We start from the raw sequence: 20540 nt of genomic DNA, 5'->3' as shown, positions 1-20540 counted from the left end.
TCATAAAGCATTAAAGATTAGTTTTCAAAAGTGTTTTCTATGACCATCTTATCCATTCATTTCATTATGAATTTTCCACCTTTTTTTTTTCTTTGAATAGCAAATTGTTCATTTATTTACATGGATAATACTGTATTATTTATGTTCAGAACTATTATTTTATACAAAATGTTTTCTTTTCTTCCAAAGTCTCATCTATTGTTCTTTTAAATTGAAAAAAAAAAAATTAGTGTGAAACTCGATTCCCTGATTTTTCAACCAGTCGTTTCCTACTCACAGTTCAGAATTCAATTATAAAAGATCGAATTCTACATTTACAAGGGACATTGTGGTATCCATATAATTAAAAGACACAATTATTGAAAAGGAGCAAGTGGTGAAAATTGCTTTAATTATGATTTTGGAAACATACATAATCCGAAAGCATTGTAAAGGATGGCATGAGACTCGATAGGTATACTATCGAATATTTAGAAAATTAAATTTACAAGAAAATGACAGTGCAGTTAACAAGAATGGACAGTGAAAAAGTAGTTTCTCTAAACTGGATAACAAAAAACTGGAATGCTGAGAAACTTAGAAAAAAGAATGAGCCAGAATCTGAATCATGAAACTCTAATAAGAAGCATTGTCATTTTGATATGGGTGGTCCAGTCAATGGCAGAAAGCCACGTCCAATTAAAGGTTCAAAAATCATCACATCATCATGTGCTGTAATCAGTAAGAATATTAACATCTGCACAAAGATGCATGATTCACGGGTTACAAAAATTACCATCCAACTGTCACCGAAAAGAGGATAAATTTCCGTCAGGAAAATTGGCCATCTACGCAAAAACTATTCAGTGGCCTTAACTACGCCGCTTCTGTACAATATTATGGACAAAACGCCTCTAATCTCTACTCATTCGTTTCCACAGGGCCGGGTGTTGAGGTCTGGTCAGCCGGTGTAGAAGCTTCGTCCTGCACTGGCATTGCAGTCTGGTCCCCCCTTGGGTTTGCAGTTTGGTCCTGCCTACGACGGGGTTTCCGAAAATATTTACCTAGGAATGCTTCCGCAAGGTCTGGATACTTCTTTCTTATCCAGTTACCCAAGCATTTCAGGTAGGAAAAATCTTCTCTTTGACCATCTTTCAAAACCACATAAAAGCATCTGCTATCCTGAAAACTGCTGTGTCTGTTAACCTGTTGCAAATAATACTGCCAACATTACGCACAGGAAAAGATAAAGGTAGACGATAATTTGAAGTTTCAACTTCCATCTTAACCCATAATCCAAGGATGGATACATAGATCACGTATTGCATGTATGTAAACTGACACATACGCAAGGAAATAGAGATACCAAAATACCATATTTCAGTACCAGGACCCAGGAAGTTTTGGAAAGAAACTCATTTCATTTATCTAAGTTGATATTGATCACAATCTTATTTATAAATGTGAATGAAAGATTCAATGTAAGCAGAGTTAGATGATACCATGACATAATCAATTCCAGCACCCATTTTGGTTTCTTTATCTGGGTGGTGCTCAAAGACATTCTCAAGTACAAATTGTTGATCTTCAGCAGCCAGCGGGTCCCCATCGTTGTACCTTCAACAGGAATTTATTAAAAAAAGTAAGATCAAAATGCTTCAGCATATGATGCAAAACTCATAACGGAGGGAATGCATCAGGAAACCACTCGAGGCTACGGTATAGAGTACAGCTAACAAAAACTTGATAAGGAGCAAAAATTAAAGTAATAATAGTTATATTTGTAATGGTATCTTGTTCAAACCAAAAAAAATTACCAGAAAAATTGCGATGGACAGATAAAAACAGTAGAGCAGATGCTAAGGTTCAAATTACAACTTGCAATTCAGTGTAGGGATTGTATTATTACAGGAAAGACAAATAACATAACGATTTTTTCTAGCTAGCCAAATCATTATATTGGGGAGTTAGTATTTACTGCCACAAGTAACTTACCCCTGTTGTTGCATGATTCGTCTGACAGACTGCATAATAGGTTCGATCTCCTTCAGCACATCCTGCTCCTCAGATGAATACAAGTCAAATCTCTGTCCAGGTGCTCTAGGTGGGCGATTCCTATTTTTCCAGTCACCACTATTTGAACCCCGACCTTGTGAACCTTCAAAGCGATTCTTCTTAAAAGATTCTCTACCTTGCTTACCCCACTGAAAACCTTTCTCAGTGTCTGAATTAGCTGAAGCAATATGTGATTCCCATCCCCGTGAAGTTGAATTCTGATTTGACTGATTATGGGAATCCCATGATTGACTTCCAGAGGATTTGGCTTTTCCCCAAGAGGTATTGCCAACTTTTGAGTCAGCTTTCCAATTACCTGAGTTCCAAGAATCTTCTTGGGGCTTTTCTGACCCACCATCTATTGCCTCAACTTTATTTCTTGCCCACTCATCTACTTCAGTTTTTGCAAAACCTGATTTGTTTGCACCCCAAGAACCAGAACCGGAATTATCTTTCTGGGTAACATCATCTTTCAATATACTTGAGCCCCAAGAACCTCCTTGTGCGTTGTCAGTTCCGCTAGCTGGTATTGCCGATTTATTCCTTTCCCAGCCAGACCATTCATTAGATTTTGTGTTAATTTGATCTCCTCTGCTTCCACCCCAAGAACCAGACACAGAGTTGTCTACTTGGGTAACATCTTTCCTCTTACCAGAGCCCCAAGAATTATTATGCACATTTTCAGATTCAGCAGCTGGTCTTTCAGACTTATTCTTCCCCCAGCTAGACCATTCATTAGATTTTGATTTCATCTGGCCTGTGCTGCTTGCACCCCAGGCACCAGACTCAGAATTGTCATTTTTGGTAACATCGTCTTTCGATTTACCTGAGCCCCAAGAATCTTCTATTACATTTTCAGATCCTCCAGGTTGCATTTCTGATTTATTCATTCCCCAGCCAGACCATTCATTAGATTTTGCTTTTGTCTGATCACTTCTGTTTCCACCCCAAGAACCATGTACGGAGTTGTCTACTTGGGTAACATCATCTTTCCCCTTGTCAGAGCCCCAAGAATCTTGCAGATTTTCTGAACCACCAGCTGGTATTTCAGACCTATTCTTTCCCCATCCAGACCACTCATTAGATTTTGCTTTTGTATGATTTGTGCTTCCTGCATCCCAAGCACTAGAACCAGGATTGTTCTTGTGTGCAACATCATCTTTCAATTTACTTGAGCCCCAGGAATTTTCTTGAGATCCACCAGCAAGTATTTCAGACTTATTATTTCTTCCCCAGTCAGACCACTCATTAGATTTTGTTTTAGTGTGATCTGTTCTGTTTGCATCCCAAGCGCCAGATGCAAAATTGTCTTCTTGGGTAACTTCTTTTCTCTTACCAGAGCCCCAAGAGCCTTGCATATTTTTAGATCCTCCGGCTGGTATTTCAGAATTATTGTTTCCCCAGCCAGACCATTCATTAGATTTTGTGTTTGCCTGAACAGTTTTGTTTGCACCCCAAGCACCAGACCCAGAATTATCTTTTTGGGTATCATCTTTCGTTTTACCCATGCCCCATGAACCTTGAACATTCTCAGATCCACCTGTTTGAATTTCAGACTTCTTACTTCCCCAGGCAGACCATTCATTAGATTTGGTATTAGTGTGGTCTGTGGTGTTTGAATTCCAACCACTTGACTTAGAAGAGTCTTCTTGTGTGACAGTGTTCCCCCAAGAACTCACCTGGGCATTTTCAGATCTTCCTTCATTTGTTCCAGCTTTGTTACTTACCCAACCAGACCAACCATTGGTTTTTGATTCAGTCTGATTTGAATGTACAGCCCAACCATTGGACGTTGAATCATTCAGTACTTCAGGATTGTCTTCAAAGACAGCCTCAAAACCAGAGTTATGTGGTGGGGACATTTCCAAATCCATTTTTTCTTCTTCCAGCAAATCATCAATATCTTCACCCAAACAAGCATCAGCTTCTTCTTCCCCATCAGTATGACCTTTAACCATGTGAAGAAAACTGTAAACATCCATCCCTTCAATTTCACTTGATCTTATCTGCAAAAAACAAATGTCAACATTCAAATAATGCTTACCCAGAACTCCAATTATTAAAAACAAAATTAAGAGAAAAGAAACTGCACTTCTGAGATTGGTACAAGTTACAAGTTTCTGTATACAGCAAATATACATAGACTACAGAAGCTCATCTAACTTTATGGGATCACTTATTACAACCTGACAGTGACAGCTGTAACAAACTACTCTAAGAGAACACAATACATAATGATGGTTGTAACTAACTAACTAACTGATAAAAGGAGTTGTACACCCATAAGTATTAAACCTGAGTATGATCAAAATACCTTATTTGCATCCCAAACAACATCAAATTTTGATCCTGTACCAACTGCCACAGGCTTACCCCAGGAACAAGATGCCACTATGCTTGACAGAGAGTCAGTATGACATTTCTCAGCAGCTCGCTCAAAACATCTTTTAGGTGTCTGCATAGTAACATTCACAGAGTAAGAATAACAATAACCTGATACACATCATGATACAACAATTAACAAGGTAGCAACTTACAAAGAGTGTTGCATCTGTGAATGGTACTTGAATATTTAGTTGTCGACAGAGGGCTTTATATCCCCCTGTATTAAAGCCAACCAGGTTCCCTCCACATGTCATACTACTAGCTAACAAAATTAGATGCTCTCTAAGAACACCTTTCGCCACCATTTTCACAGATGCCGCAACACGCTGCAGGTAGGAACAGAAGGATAAGATGCGTACAAAAGATTAACTAATGGGGGCTACTAAACATTGGATAATGATCAAATCTTTCATCAAACGAGTTCACAACAAAACACCCCAAAGATATGAAAATCAGACTCCAATATATACGAGAGGGGCAAAAATTGCATATCACCATAAAACCTAACAATGTAGTTTGATTTTTAACTGATTGTTTTACTAATATTAGAATCAAATAAGATAGAAATAAAATTCAGTTTTGTTCTGTGTGTTTTATGTTTTGGGGATTGGGTCTTTAGTTTGAGGCGCAGTCCATTTGATGCAATATATTTATCATTAATAATTTTCATTTTCCTATATATAGGCTTTTAGTTTCTAAAGATAGGATTTCAGTGCTAAAGCAAAATTTCTGAGCACCAAATTCTCAAACTAAAAATATCTATCCTCAATGTGTTCACACCTGATCTGACCAAAGAAAATACCTCTCAATATTAGGACACCATAGAGATAGAGGCAAAAGGAACACTGGCAAAAGTCTAAGCAATTAGAAACGTTGTGAATCAACCAACAACCCCGCCCCATAAAAATACTTAGTAATTAAAACTGAGGAAATATCCTATAGACAACCAAAAGAGCAAATAACAACATAATTCAATACAACTTACCTGAATCGCCTGATCAAAAGTGCATGCTATCCCCAGTAATTCTTGAATCTGCTTAATAGCGTATGGGATTGAACGCCTGGTATCAATCAAATGAAGAACAGGAAGGCAGGAATCAAGTACAATCCTCCAAGCATCACCACTTTGCTTGACTACTTCCTTCTCAAGAATAATATCCAGTGCCAGTTCACCATTGGAAGATTTATAAGGGTTTCTGACCCATGTGTTTGTATCCGGACAAACCCAAATTATACTTGCAGAGCTAATGCGTGGGTCTCCTGCTTATTAGCAAGAGGAAAGTCAGAAACATTACTAAGACATAAATATGTGATCTAAGCAGTGTATGCATTCAAAATTATGAATGTAACAAAACATATGACAGACCACATATAAAAACTGATGGCCAACAAATTTAAACAAGAAATAAACATTTGACAGAATACCACATCCGAAAAGAATAAGCTAGTCTTTAGATTGTGAAACATTAGCATGTGGAAAGGATAGATATGGCCAATGAATTTGAATGCAGGAGAGGTCCTCTAGCAACTAATTTGTTCGTTTTTGAGAATGCCAATGGGGATATGAGAGTAACTAGCCAATGGTAATTCTAGTGCTTGAAGAAAATGGTTAAGAACTTACAAGAGCTATCTTCCAAGAACACTATGCTATCATGATTCAGGGAGATTATCCAGTACACAAGTCATTTATTTAAAATTGGCCAATCGGTATAAAATTTTGGTGTTTGATATTCTGTTTCAGGCTTCCTACTTGTAACAACAATATTAATGTATTAAACATTGGAGTCTTCATGAAATTGTGGATTTGAAATGTACAGAATTTAGAATTGTATCAATAATTTACCAAATAATTAGAATAAGACCACAGCACCATTCAATTAGTGAATTGTGGCACATTTTATTCTAGTTCCTGGTATCCTTTTTCTCTTTTCCACGCTCCCTCCACAATCGCAGATATAGATTTAATGATCAAAAAAAATATAGTATTTCCTCTCCCTAAAGAAATGATTGCAAGGAAAATACCTTGGATTATTGTATCTAACAGAACAGGGCAGATTTCTTCCGATAGGGTCTTTACAATGCGATCAAATTCATTACTACGATCGTCAAGCCAAATGAATGTTAAACACGGGGCAGCAGGATGTGAAGATAAGCAAGACTCACTGCCAAGATGGAACACAGATCAGAAAGAGATATAAATTAACAAATAAACAACAGTCACAAAACAAAGCATTTGATTAGAATGATGTATAAAGGAAGTGACATGTAAAAGCTTTTATCTTCCTTTCTTTAGATTAGATCACCAACCTTGTAGAAATTTGTGAGAAAAATATAACACTCTATGGAATGGATGTTCAAATTTAGGGAAATTTCAACTTATGAAAAATGGACCTTAGTAAAAAAAAAAAAAAAAAACATAAGAAAAGACAATACATGTGAGATACCATCAAGGTAGAAATTTATTGACTGGTCCCTCTCTTGGAAGTAGTACTCCTAAACTGTTAAAAAACGTTGATATACAAGCTCAGGGAATTAAAAGCCATGCCACTCCATAACTGCCCATTTTAAATTAAATCCTACACATTTATTTGCCCCCGTAAACCTTGGTACTAAACTATTAGGCAAGAATTATATTTTACTAAAATGACAATAATATATTAAAAAAGTACAAAGCACTACAGCTTTTAACATTAATATATTTTCAAGTTTCCATTTATACCACACTACTTTTACAAAGAAAATGTAATTTTGTTCTTTTGAAAGAAAATAAAAGTGCACCTCTACACTACCACTCATATTGCAAGCACCAGATTACTACAAGGAAGGATAAATATTTAAAACTGGATGACGGAATATCAAATGCCAAAGGAAAGAACTGAGGATAAACCTAAACGATAATTCAGTCCTATTCAGAAATTCATTAGCTTTCTTTCTCCGACTAAATGATTTTAGTCTATCCGAGCATTTCTGAAAAATGTTGGCCATGCTGATCTTCAGCTCTTCTAACATCATCTGTTCAAAACGATATCATTAGTAGTAATTATAATTACCAATATATGATTAACTCAACATTACATAGTATTCTCGTATGATTAAAACTCCAGAGGCATGAAAAAATGTTCAATCACGTTTATTTATTAGGTTTTGTTAAAATTACAGGATGGTAGAGGGAGAGAATAGAGAGTCAAGAACACGAAGTAGAATGAAATTGATGTAGACCTGATATGATGTGATTTGTTACAGTGCAATGATGATGTGTTCATAAACCCTAAAGCACAAGCCTTTGCATTAAATATACTAATCACAATCCCGACCAAGGAATAAATCATGAGATATTCGGATGGAAAGTAAGCAGATAGTTCTGAGAGATAATTTGTGACTAACAAAAGTATTATAAGATACAATCTATGTATAATTGGATACTCTAGAGTTCTAAGACACTCTAAGATATGATCATGACTTTATTAGACATTTTCCTATATTCTAATAAGTTTCATATATTAAAGGGAAAAATTTCAGCATATGTAGCAATGTGTAACTATAATCGAATTGAATGAAAAAGAAATAGAACAACCTCGTCCAGATAAATATGACCAACAAGTCCAGCATCAGTTTCAGAATTTCCCTTTCGCATCCGCTGTTCTTGGTACCTGCATACAAAAAACAGGACCCAAAAAAATTAAACTAAACTCATTTTCTCAATAATATAAAATATGCTTAAATAAGTTTTTAGTCTCTGTAAAATTATTTTTTATTTTAGTCCCTCTGAAAAATTTTCTTTGTTTTTCATCCCAATAAAATTTGAAAGAAATGTTTTTAGTCCTTATAAAATGTGTGAAGTTTGGTTTTAGTTCTCGTAAAATACATTTCCTTGGCGTTCATCCCTCAAAAATTTAAAATCACTATTATTAGTCCTTATATGCATTTTAAGATTGATAAATAACTTATTTTATGGATATTAAGAGTTTTTCTTTTAGATGCCAAAAATGCTCACATTGTATCACAATACCATTCTGCATCACTCAGGTCACTTGACCTTTTGTTCAACAGTTAATTAGTGTCATAAAATACTAGGGGATCAAAAAGTATTGATTTTCAATCTCATGGAGACCAAAATCAGAAAAAAAAACTTACGGGAACAAAATGAAAATTCACTCATTTTTCAACGATTAAGAACATATTTAAGCCTATAAAATATCACAACTCCCTCAATGAAGAACAGTAGATAAATACAAACTGTATACTGGAAATATTTTTAACTAAAGCATGCGCAGACTAAGATTAAAAGGTACAATATTAAAAGAGAAACTTACTCAATAATGAACTCCACTGCTACATCCTTAAGATTGACTTTTCTCAATTGATCTTTAACTTTATATGCTGCATTTTCCCGACAATAATTCCCTCCACAATCACAGTCATTCAAGTACAAAATAACACGCCGATCACCAGGTTCATTCTTAAAATTGACCTTGCATTGTAATATTTCCTGAAGAAAAAATGCATCAACAAAAATTTCAGGGGAAATCATTTATTGAGATATTAAAACTTAAAAGCAGATTATCTTCATTCACTACGAGGAAATGTTCACCTTCATCAACTCCCATGAGGAATTGCTACTGGGACTAGCATCAAGGACAGCCTTGTAAGCAGGATTTGACATGGCAGTTGCAGCTAAGACACCTACAGGCTCACCAGCAGGGAATAGGTGCTCAGTTTTCTCTAATCCATATTCAAACTGGATAATGGAATTACTGCAAATATTTCTAACAGTTCCATCATAACAGATAACAACATCCCGAAGAATGGCCATCAAATTCTTGAATAGTGTTCCTGGTTCAGATAATCCCCTTGAAGAACGCACCATTATTTCCCTTGTTGAAATTGAATGCACCATCTCTTCATATGGATCCAAACCATTGAAAAAAGACCCTTTGAGCAATCCATACTCAGCAGAGGGATAGCCATCCCCATCATAGCAACACTTCACGTGAAAATGAGATGTTAGATCTTCCACCAATCCTCTTGAATAGAATCTTCCCCTATCAAAAAGTTGCTGCCCTAAGAAACCAATTTGTTGAACAACCTTATCAATTGCAGATTTACTCTTTGAATCAATTAAATCTCCTAGTTTGGTTGACTTTAGAGAAAAATTAATAACAGGAAGTTCAATATCACGAATAAGCTTATCCAATTGTTGCGCCACCAGTTCATTGTAAACAGACCTCAGCTGATACAACAGAGAAGAAACTTTTCCTATGCTTCTGCCTATAATTCTTTTAATTGCCCTGGATATTGAAAAATCTTGCAGGCTAACACTAAACCCATCAGCAAATATACTTTCCATCAAAAAAGGCTGCAATACATCAAAGAACTTTAGTGCCTCCTTTGGACCCTTGCTAAAGAAAATTGAGGCTGCTATTTCATTTACTGTTGCAGGCAAAGCATCCCTATTAAAATCAAATTCTAAGATTTCACTCTGCCTAATCAAATACCGCCCCCCAGAGCAATCAAAACACAGAGGAAGAGCACACTGTAAAATTTGGATGGAAGTCCAATAAGAATCACCAGAATTGGCCTTCATCAAACCAGCTTGAGGCAAAGGTACAAGAAACATAGCCAATTGATTAGCTGCCACTCTATCAAAAAAACATCTCTTGACCAACATCTTCAGCGACAACAACGAATCTGAGCTTAATTGTAAATTCAAATTGCCACTGTGAGAGCTGAGCAGTTGATTCTCGACAGAAAATAACTCCACAACTTCTGCTTTGGCAGCAAGTGACTGTGGATAAAACAGATGGACACAGTCACCATCAAAATCAGCCCCAAGTGGTCCACAAATTAAAGGATTTATTTTCACAGTGTGGTCATCATGGATATAAACAAAAAGTGCCTGTAAAGAGTGTTTGTGTGTTGTAGGTGGCCTGTTAATGAAGACGATATCCCCATCCATAATCCTCCGATGTACTATCTGACCAGGCTTCAGATATATGTGACCCTTTGAGCCCTCCCTGAGTGAAAAAGTTGACATGCCCTCCTTGTAAGTAAGGCACAGATTTTCATCAACTAATTTCTGCAAATAACCTATGTTATGGATGTTAACTCTCTCCTCAAATGTTACTCGTTGGGCAACTTCAACCGGAATTCCTACTTCATTTATCCTTTTATAACAATCTCCAGTTATCACATTCCGGGAGGAAAAACCTGAACCTTTTCTTATAAATAAAGTCCGCATTTTCTCTAGCCATGCTTGCGTTGACGATTCATTAAGCTCTTTATTGACCCCAAAACGTGTTTCTATAGCACGTGCTGCCTTAGAAGTGCCCCTAATTTGAAAATACTGATCAACAACTGACTGCAAATCATTTGCTTCCACGTGATGAGACTCAAAATTTGGTTCTCCAGATCTAGAACTTTTGATGATTTCAACCTTCCTGAGCAATTTTCTCAGAATTGTAATGGAAGGATCCTACCAAGCAACAAATACATCAGTTACACATGCACTTTAATGAGCACAAAATCGAGCTCACAAAACAAAGATATGAAAACTCAGGTTAGAAAATCAAAGCAAGATCCAAAAAATATAGGCAACCTAATTCATAATGAACTCTGAATGGATTTTTCATATTTATACATGTAATCATGGTTCAGAATTTTAGAGTAGAGCAATTATCAAGTCTGGTTTAAAAACCTAAGGCAGTTTATCTGCTCTGCCAAATTAGGATAACAAAATTAACTATTACAGAAAATAGAATTGAGCATACTAAAAAACAGTACTAGGACGACATTTACTGACACAATATGTTCATTTTCTCACCGAAGACATGACACTAACGCCATCTGAAACTTCTGGTACTGACAAGCAATTAGGTGGCACTGGAAGATACTTCAAAACATATCCATCTTGAGGAAAATACCCTTTTCCAGCAAGCTTTCTTTTGGTTTCTATTGGGATTCTCTTAATAATTTCCATTGCCTGAAAGATATTTTAAAATCAAAATATTAACCAAAAGCCAAATAGTCAATTTCAGTAGGAAGACATAATGAATTAAAATATTTAAAAAATAGCACACAACAATTAGCCTGGAACCCTCAATTACAGATCATTGTAAAAGCAAATCAAAAACATTTCAGGAGTCGAACTCAAACCTCTCAAATATGCCAATGTCATTTTTTGTCGTGTAAAGAAGAAAATGCAGTTTTGAAGATGTAAATATAACAAATACAAATCATTCAATATAGAAAATCCTTTAATATCAAAATATGATGTTTGGGGCAAAGCATAATGCTAAATCCAACAATTTCTCACTTTGAAGAATGTCTATTTCTATACTGTGGCATGATGTTTAAAGAAAAGTCATCATGTACCAAAACAATAAGAGAGAAAACGTATATAGGCCTAATACAATGGAGGAAGTAACTTAAATCGGCACATAAAAAATCATAAATTGACAAGTGTCAGCATATCTGCAAACAAGTAAAAGAAGAAGCTATTTGGACAGTAAAGTAACAAAAGTAGAAACCAACCTCACAAGGAAGTAAGGCTCGAGTATGATCACCCTCATAGCGATAGCCATATTTTTCTAAAAAACCCCAAAAATCAGGCTGCATCTTGGATTTGGATACCTTGAGTGTCAGATAACAAGCCCCATCACTTGTTTTAACATCCCTTATAGAAACTTCAGTAGCATTAAACTGTAAAAGTTAAAAATAAAAATGCCATGAACCTTCAAAACGAAATTTTACAAAGACAGCAGATTTCCATCCACAGCAAATTAGCATCAATAGTAAAATCACATTTAGCCAACTCTGACAAGAAAAACTAATTTAAGCATGAATTGTGACAGCAAACCATATCAGAGGATGCACAGATATGTAAACCATGGAAAAGAGTGGAAGGAAAGACAAAACAATGCACATCAGAAATCAAAAAAGAAAAAGAGTCAGTCTCCTTAAATGTCCTTCAGATGAGAACATACAGTTAGCAAAACATGCCAGGGTTCCACAGGTATCATGAGTCATGACAAAGATCATAAAATTCTACCAATAACAAAAAATATATACAAACACATTAAAATTAGAAAAAAAAAAAAAAATATATATATATATATATATATGCAAAGACCTATGTGGAAGAATCAATAGGAAACAATACTAGAAAATATTTCAGGGTTGTAAATCCATATAACTATTAAGAGATGATATTTCGTGATTTGTTCATACTAACCTCACAACAAGGAGATACTAATCTCTGCACCAAACCACTGCCTGATGCTGAAGGCTGAAAGATTGTGAACCAGTTAGATCAAGCACACAAAAATGGCATTAGACAAAGTTTGTATCCTCGTATTAAATCTAGCAAATTAAATGAGTGATGGCTAGATTACAAAAACATGAAGACAAGAAAATTAATAAACCTCATTCAGGAGCACTTATCTTCAAAATAAAAGATCAATAACAAGAAAAAATACAACAAAATTGTTTAACTAATTTAAATGTTTACCTATCTGGGAAACAAAAAACATAACTACCCCTTTTAGGACAGGTTTGGTTCTGAGAAGAATTGGACACCATTTGAGTAAATTAAGCAGTAGTACTACCGACTATTAGTGCTATATGATCGATGTTTGTTTTAATTGTTCTGACACGGCTATGATTATTTTCTTTTTTAAATTTATTTGTAATTCTCAGAGGTTACACTGGTTTGTAACCATAAGTAACTGTCCATAGCTGCCCTGTAACTCCATTTTTGTTTTCTATAAGTTCTGCTGGCAGAACAGAACTGAATACATGGTTTTTCTTATCAATAATATACAGTATAAACATTAAACAGTGGTGCCTTCACTTATTATTCTCATCTTTCTCGTTCAAAACTCTATTATGGTATCAAGAGCTGGTTGATGATCCACAATGGGCTCTCCCAGTTCCACTTCCCACCCAACTCCCTCCCAGTTTTTTTCAATCTCTGTCGCCGAAAAACTTGATGACTCTAATTATCTTCATTGGAAGCAACAAGTTGAACCTTTCATCAAGGCTCACAAACTCCATCGGTCCGTTTCCTTAATGATGATGATCACAAATATAGAACAGTTAATCCTGCCCATGAAGAATGGGAAGCCCATGACCAAATTTTGCTTGCGCGGTTGCAATCTACCATCACCAAGGGTGTTTTATCTCGTGTTCTTGATGTTGTTCACTCCTATCAAGTATGGGAGCATATTCATGATTATTTCTTTACCCAAACAAAAGCATATGCGTGTCAACTTCGTACTTATCTTCAAAATCAGTGTCTTGTCAACAAGTCCATGCATGACTTCGTAAGTCACATCAAGTCCATTGTTAATGAATTGGCTGGCATTGGTTATCCAATTCAACCTACTAAATATGTTGATGCTATTCTTGAAAGTCTTCCGCCAAACTATGATGTTGTCATTTCAATTATTGAGAGTAAGTTTGAAACTCCTCCCATTATAGGTGGAGGCTCTTCTTCTTACTCATGAAGCCCGCACTTAAAGACACCAAAAATCCCTTTCCTCCTTCCCTCAATTACTCATCAATTTCTGCTCTATCCAATTATTCTAGTTTTCGAGCTCTTCCCTCCCCTCACGGCAACAATTCTACCTCATTCTCTGTCTGTGGTGATGCTCGACACTTTCATGGTCGTGGTCATAGCCGTGGTGGTCACTTTGCTAATTTCCAATGCTAGATTTGCCTCAAATATGGTCACACCGCTAATTTCTACCATTTCCGTGTTGATCCTTCTTTTCAGCCACACTAATACTTGATCCTTTATGATCCAGCCACCAATCAACCTATACACCTTCCTCCCCCATCCACCACTCCTTTGTCTTCAGCAACTACTGCTCTTGCCCCCACTCGGTCTACCTCCACTCTTCCCGGTGCCATGCTTGCTTCTTCCTCCACTCTGAGAACACCACTCCTTGGATCCCTGATTTAGGAGCCTCTTTTCATGTTATTGGTGACTCCCAAAATATTCAACATTTTGATAGTCTTGATCACATTTATGTTGGCAATGGTGAAGGTTTGAACGTTTTTGCATCTAGTTCCATTTCTCTATGTCATCCTACCTGCTCAGCTTGTATTTTTAATCATCATCACTTATTCCTTGTTCCATCTATCACCAAAAATCTCCTTAGTATTCGTCAATTTGCTCTTGATAATGGTGTTTATTTTGAATTTTTTCCTCACTATTGTACTGTCAAATCATAGGACAACCATGAAATCCTTCTCCAAGATGTTCCCGGTGTTGATGGCTTATATTACTTCCCTAATCTTCAAATTCACAATCGTTTTGCCCCTCTCTCATCCAATCTTTCCACCACTTTGTTGATGTTGTGTCTTCTGCAACTACTCCATCTCCCTCGAAGTCTCTCACTTTATGGCATTCTAGATTAGGCCATCCTAATGTCAATGTATTAAAACTTGTAATGACTCAACATAATGTTCCTTTTCATTATACAAAATAGGAATTTTGTTCATCTTGTTGTGATGGCAAGTCTCATCGTTTACCTTCCACTTCTACTATTTACACACAACCACTTCAATTAACTTTTAGTGACATGTGGGGACCATCCCATGTCCCCCTCTACTACTGGGTAACTGTACTATATCTCCTTTGTCAATGCCTTTTCTAGGTTTACGTGGCTTTATCCTTCTAAATTAAAATCTAAAGCCCACTCTGTTTTTAAAAACTTTAAATCTCATGTTGAACTTTAGTTTGATACTAAAATAAAAATTATTCAAACTGATTGGGATGGTGAGTTTAGATTTTTTAAATCCTTTCTTGTTAAGAAATGGACTTTAAGCCTAACTCAACCCCATAAAATCAGCTAATAAGGTGAAGTTTGCATCCACTTATATACTATGAAATCGCCTTATCTCTAGCCAATGTGGAACTTCCAACACACACAACTCGTATTGAGGTATATACATCTCGAACGTGGGACTAGACATTAATGGATGGTCCGATAACGGGTGGAACAACATGCCCAACAAACAACAAACTTCCTGATAGTGGACGGCACAATAGGTGTTATAGAATTAAAGATGTTCTTAGAAGCTAGTACCCTAGAAGAAATTAAGAAAAATTCGGACAAAGTATTTATGGTCACGATCCTTCATGCAATAAATCCAAATTTCGGTAATATTAGAGATCAAATCATAACAAGTCAAGAAGCTTCAACTATGGAAAGCTTAACAACACAACTTTTGTGTTCCGGTTGTTAAAGCTAGAAATTTTCAAGAATCTATTAAATCCTCTACCTTGATATCTACACATTAAAGAGGGGATCATTGTTTTAGAGGTGGACATGGTGGTAGAGGACATCCTCAACGCACATATTGTAAAATAATGTGTTGTACTCAAGAAAACTGCTCATCTCTCCATGTTGATCCTGACAAGACAAACAATATCTCAAAATCTGAAGTTTTTGAACCAAAGTTTTCCTATGAAGGATATCAAGAATGTTTGAGGTCGAAATCTATCCAATATCCTAGCACAATCACAATTAATGGATAGTCAAAGTCCATGAATAATTTACTCAAGTGCTTCTAATCACAATTATGCAATACCTCTGTTCATTTTCCATTTTTATCCTAAAATTCTTCATGACAATCTTAGCCAATGGATATAACGTTGCTTCTCAAAGAATTGGTAAAGTTTCCTTTTCTCCTTCCTTAAACTTAAAATTTGTTCTCAATGTTCTTGCATGTTCCTTCAATCATATTTCTTTAAGTCAATTGAGTCACTAAATTGTTCAATAACATTGCGTGTCAATTCTTCCGTTTACAAGAACGTGGCACAAGTCAACAAATTGTAAATAGACATGAATCCAAAGGCTTATACTACTTTGGAACTAGTTCACCATGTGTATTGTTTTGATCCCTATCTCCTTAGCATTTATACTATCGCTTAGGTCATTCACGCTTGTCAAAATTAAACAAAATAGTTCCCAAACTTAGTAGACTTCAAGCCTTATATGTCATTTATATGAAGATAATGGGAATACCTCAAAATGGTTCCCAAACTTAGTAGACTTCAATCTTTTCTTCCCATTTCTTTACAAGAAGTTCATTTAGTATAACAACCTGGGCCATTTATTTGCATTCTAAGATACCTCAGAAAGACTCTGGACAATGTCTTTTATATGAATATATATGAAGATAAAGGGAATACCCAAATCTGAAAGTACTATGATTTTAATTGGGTAGAATCAAGTATAGGCGAATGCTCTACTACATGATATTGTGTTTTTATTGGAGGAAATATTATTTCCTAGAAAAGCAAGTGTTGGAGATTCCAACTTACAACCAAATTATAAAATATAGGTGGGTCCAAAACTCATCTTATTAGGTCAGTTTTGAGATGTTGAGTTAGACTTAAATTTCACTTTCTTAGAATGGTATCAAAATCATTTAAAACCTATTAAAGTCAAGTTTGTTGAGCTTATCATATCACATGCTATTGGTTCCCCCTATAGGTGTGTTCAAACCTCATCTTACCAAGTCATTTTTGAAGCTAGATTTAAATTACAGTTCTTAAAATAGTTACAAGGTTATTCAGAACCTATCCTAGTTAAATTAGTTGGGCTTATAGTGATCCCTACTATTGGGTTACCCCTAGTCCCACACTTGAGACATTCAGTGCTCAACGTGAGGAGGTATGATGGATAACCCACGTCGAGTAGAAATATGCAAAATTATGGCATATATATACAATCATACATGCATACACACACATATATAAATATATATATATATATAGGTCTTGTGCAAAGCTCACCTCACGAAGTTGGTTTGTGAGGTTGAATTGGCCTTAAACTCTCCTTTCTTAAGTGGTTGCCCAATTAACTACAAAAGCTTAATATAGGACAATGGCCCCTCTCACTTGTGAACTTGTGTGGGTAAGTCAGTTTCTCCAATAACTATAATTGTGAGATTCAGCAAATGAAGTTGTATTAAGATAATCAAACAACTCTCCACATTGTTTTCAATCCTATGTTCCATGAGAAGTCCAAATGCATGGAAATTGACTATCATTGTATTCAAGAAAAGTTGTTGTCCAAGGAATTGTGTATTGATTTTGTCGAATCCAACAATCAACTTGTAAATGTGTTAATAAAATCCTTGAGGGCCTTGAAGTTAATTTATTTGTTCCAAGCTCAACACATACAATTTGTATGCTCTAACTTGAGGGAGAGTGTTAGAATAGGCTTGAAATAATAAGCTTTATTAAAAAGTTGTTTTGAGTAGTACTTATATGTACCTAGGGTCCTAGAGGTGCCTTTACATATTTTCCCCTTTTTCTCTATCTCATTTTATCTTACATTAATATTCAATTTCTAATAAACGAGTAAAAGCTCTCTAAAATATATTCTCCTCAATTTTTATTTTTCTCAACTCATAAAGAAAGATTGAAAAAATAAATAAAAACAAAATAAACTCTCAAAGGCAAATGGCCTATTTATAGTTATTTTAAATCGAACATATAGGTAAAAAAGATTAAAACCAAATCATATCATTAAAACCACTACTACACCCTTTATTAGTAGCTAACCCATACAAGCTAGATAGACATACAAAAAGATGAAGAATGACACTCTTATTCTCGTTGTCAACAATACCTTGCTTTTCCGCATTTTCAAGCAGTTTAAACAGACAAGGCTCAGCATCCGTTTCAACTCAGTAATATGACTAGGATGATAAATTGGAATTGGTAGCTCAATATATCCAAAGTGACCTGAAAAGTAACATCAAATTTCTTAATTTGCATTTCATCTTTTTACCATTTAAAAAGGCAGTACAGAAAAAGAGCAAACCTTCACATTTTCCTGCTTCAGAAGTACCACAAGATTCACATCTGCCAAATTCAAGGGGTAGACCAAGGAAGGGATTTGACAGCTGACTAGCATGACTAATTGAAGAGTCACTGATCGATGCTGTACTCTATCAAGGCAAAAGTAGACAATTTACCGCCAAAGAGATCAAAGCTAATCAAAGACCATAACCCTTTTATATTAAAAAAATTGATTCAATTTTCCAAAGAGAACTTTTTATTTAAAACAGTGCTAAAGATCATAATTTTTAAAAAAGTGTGTGTGTGTGTGTGTGAGCTAACGTCACAAAGACCTCAACTGAAAAATTGAATGTGTTTTGAGCTTACAATTTCCTGGCGTGTAGCCATACCAAATTTGACTCCAATAACCACCCCATCTAAAAGACTTGAGGGAGGACTATCTTCCATTACTTTTGCAGTCAATTACAGTGCCTGATGATAGAAACCTCAAAGTTACAGTCATTACTTGTAAACCATAGAAATCTTTACCAGAATTACAGAGGAAGAGTAATTAAACAATAAACGAAATAGAAAAATAATAGAAAGAAAACCCAACATAACTTCAAAGAAACACTATAGCATGTGTTCCCTTTACAACCACTCTCCTAATCTAGGTCGTAAAACAGGTATATGGATACCGCCTAGAATGAAAACATCAGGCATGTCAATAACAACTGATCACCATGAATGTCCTAAGGGATTACTAGATAACACAATTTTCTTAGCAAAATTAGATATTTGAAATAACAACTTGTCGATCAATCTATCAAAGATGAGATGTTTTCATTCTTACTAAGAAGTTCTATGGCCTTAAGAGTACTCCCATGTAAAAACAATCAATTATGTCAAAGCCAATCCTCAACCAATTCACATCAGAGCACTCGTAAAACAGATAGATCACACTAAATTGTGTGTCTAAACACCAAGGCCTGTCTATAACCTATACTAGGAAGTGTTTTATAAGTTAAAATTACAATTACAACCACAACTACAGCAGTAATTATAATTAGCATCCCTACAAAAGTACTTATTAGTGTGATATCATTAAATAGCTCTACATACATATAAATCCACCTCCACTTCACCAAAGAACACAGTTAGCTAAGAATTCCACTAAATCCATGCAAGCTTAAAATCATCTAAACCAACCAAAATCATCCGTCTTAAAAAATTAAAATATCTAACACAACTCCTTGATCAGGTTAAAAAAACTCCCACCGGCCACCAATTCGTTCTCATCCACTAATACAGAACTTGTTTTTCACCAAAAAAGAAAGTCTAATCAGCTCCCATTTCAACATGAAAGATAAACAACAAAATTTAACAAAAACAAGTGGTTCATGACAGATTCAAATATCAATAGAAGCAAAACCAATCAATAAATAAAACACGAGAGAGAACTAACAGTACACATAATGCTCCCTGGAACATGCAAACTAAAACCCAACCACAATCACAACAAACACAAGCACAAAAATAAAACAAAAATAAAAGCAAAAGTTAAAACAAGACAAAATCATGACCTTCTTCTTGGAACAGCTTCTTAACTCATAAACGAAACAAACTCAGTTCAATTCCAGCATCTCGCGCAGCTAAACGCAAAACCTTAAACCCTAGAATATGCAAGGACACCTGTAAACTAAAGAACAAAAAGCAAATAACACAATCGACGCCGAAAACATCAAAGAGAACGAAACGCATTGCATGAGACTAAAATGCAGCCTAGCAGAAACACAAAACCATAGTACCTCGTCGCGTGAAAAATCGATCTCTCAGAGAGAGAGAGAGAGGGGGTTTCAAAAGAGAAAAGAAAATAAAGAACAAAGGAAAAGAGAAAACTGAGATGAAAGGAGAGAGAGAGAGAGTGAGAGTGAGACTGAAATGAAATAAGCATGACACTAGTTTTAATTTCTCTCTTTCAACAAATACTTCTTACTTTAATTTATTTTTATTTTATATTTATTAAATTTAATTATTTTTTCAATTAATAACTTGATTTTGTTTTAGTACTAACTTAAGTTGCGCGAAAATGCACATTAGAAAGTTTTATTTTTTTTCGGAAATAGAGAGTCTCTTTTTGCGCTGAAAAGACAGAAAGTGTTGGAAACTGGATTTCGGGGTTTTGACCTGAAATGACATATTTACCCGTGTTGACTCATTTCTTCTGATTTTAGTTGAATGTAAATTTGTGGTATTATTGGAATTTCCTCCCTGTTTGTTAAAGTGAACACACAAAATTTGCATGCGGACCATCACAGGCACA

At 35.4% G+C, this 20540-nt stretch overlaps 1 protein-coding gene across 1 annotated transcript; it reads right to left on the bottom strand.

The window, feature by feature from the left end:
• Positions 1-601: 601 nt before the first annotated feature.
• Positions 602-20159, bottom strand: LOC114170000 (DNA-directed RNA polymerase V subunit 1). Its single transcript, XM_028055451.1, has 19 exons — positions 20026-20159; positions 19801-19916; positions 18605-18709; positions 18261-18387; positions 18066-18181; positions 12650-12703; positions 11950-12117; positions 11240-11398; positions 9011-10891; positions 8733-8908; positions 7994-8069; positions 7307-7431; positions 6442-6581; positions 5405-5679; positions 4572-4745; positions 4349-4489; positions 1975-4040; positions 1482-1596; positions 602-1185 (listed from the first exon to the last, which is right to left on the bottom strand). The coding sequence occupies exons 3-19, from the start codon at positions 18683-18685 to the stop codon at positions 901-903; spliced, it is 6159 nt and encodes a 2052-aa protein (XP_027911252.1). The 5' UTR covers positions 18686-18709; positions 19801-19916; positions 20026-20159; the 3' UTR covers positions 602-900.
• Positions 20160-20540: the final 381 nt, after the last annotated feature.

The sequence above is a fragment of the Vigna unguiculata genome, chromosome 11 (genome assembly GCF_004118075.2).
Source record: "Vigna unguiculata cultivar IT97K-499-35 chromosome 11, ASM411807v1, whole genome shotgun sequence".
NCBI classification, from domain to species: domain Eukaryota; kingdom Viridiplantae; phylum Streptophyta; class Magnoliopsida; order Fabales; family Fabaceae; genus Vigna; species Vigna unguiculata.
The sequence above is the reverse complement of the archived record's forward strand: the minus strand, read 5'-3'. Positions and strand labels throughout refer to the sequence as shown.

Excerpts from the sequence above, each read along its gene's own strand:
- LOC114170000 (XM_028055451.1), bottom strand. The coding sequence starts at position 18,685 with ATGGAAGATAGTCCTCCCTCAAGTCTTTTAGATGGGGTGGTTATTGGA. Across the intron at positions 10,892-11,239 it reads GCGTTAGTGTCATGTCTTCG|GATCCTTCCATTACAATTCT; the intron begins GTGAGAAAATGA and ends GTTGCTTGGTAG. Across the intron at positions 4,746-5,404 it reads CTTTTGATCAGGCGATTCAG|CGTGTTGCGGCATCTGTGAA; the intron begins GTAAGTTGTATT and ends TCCTACCTGCAG.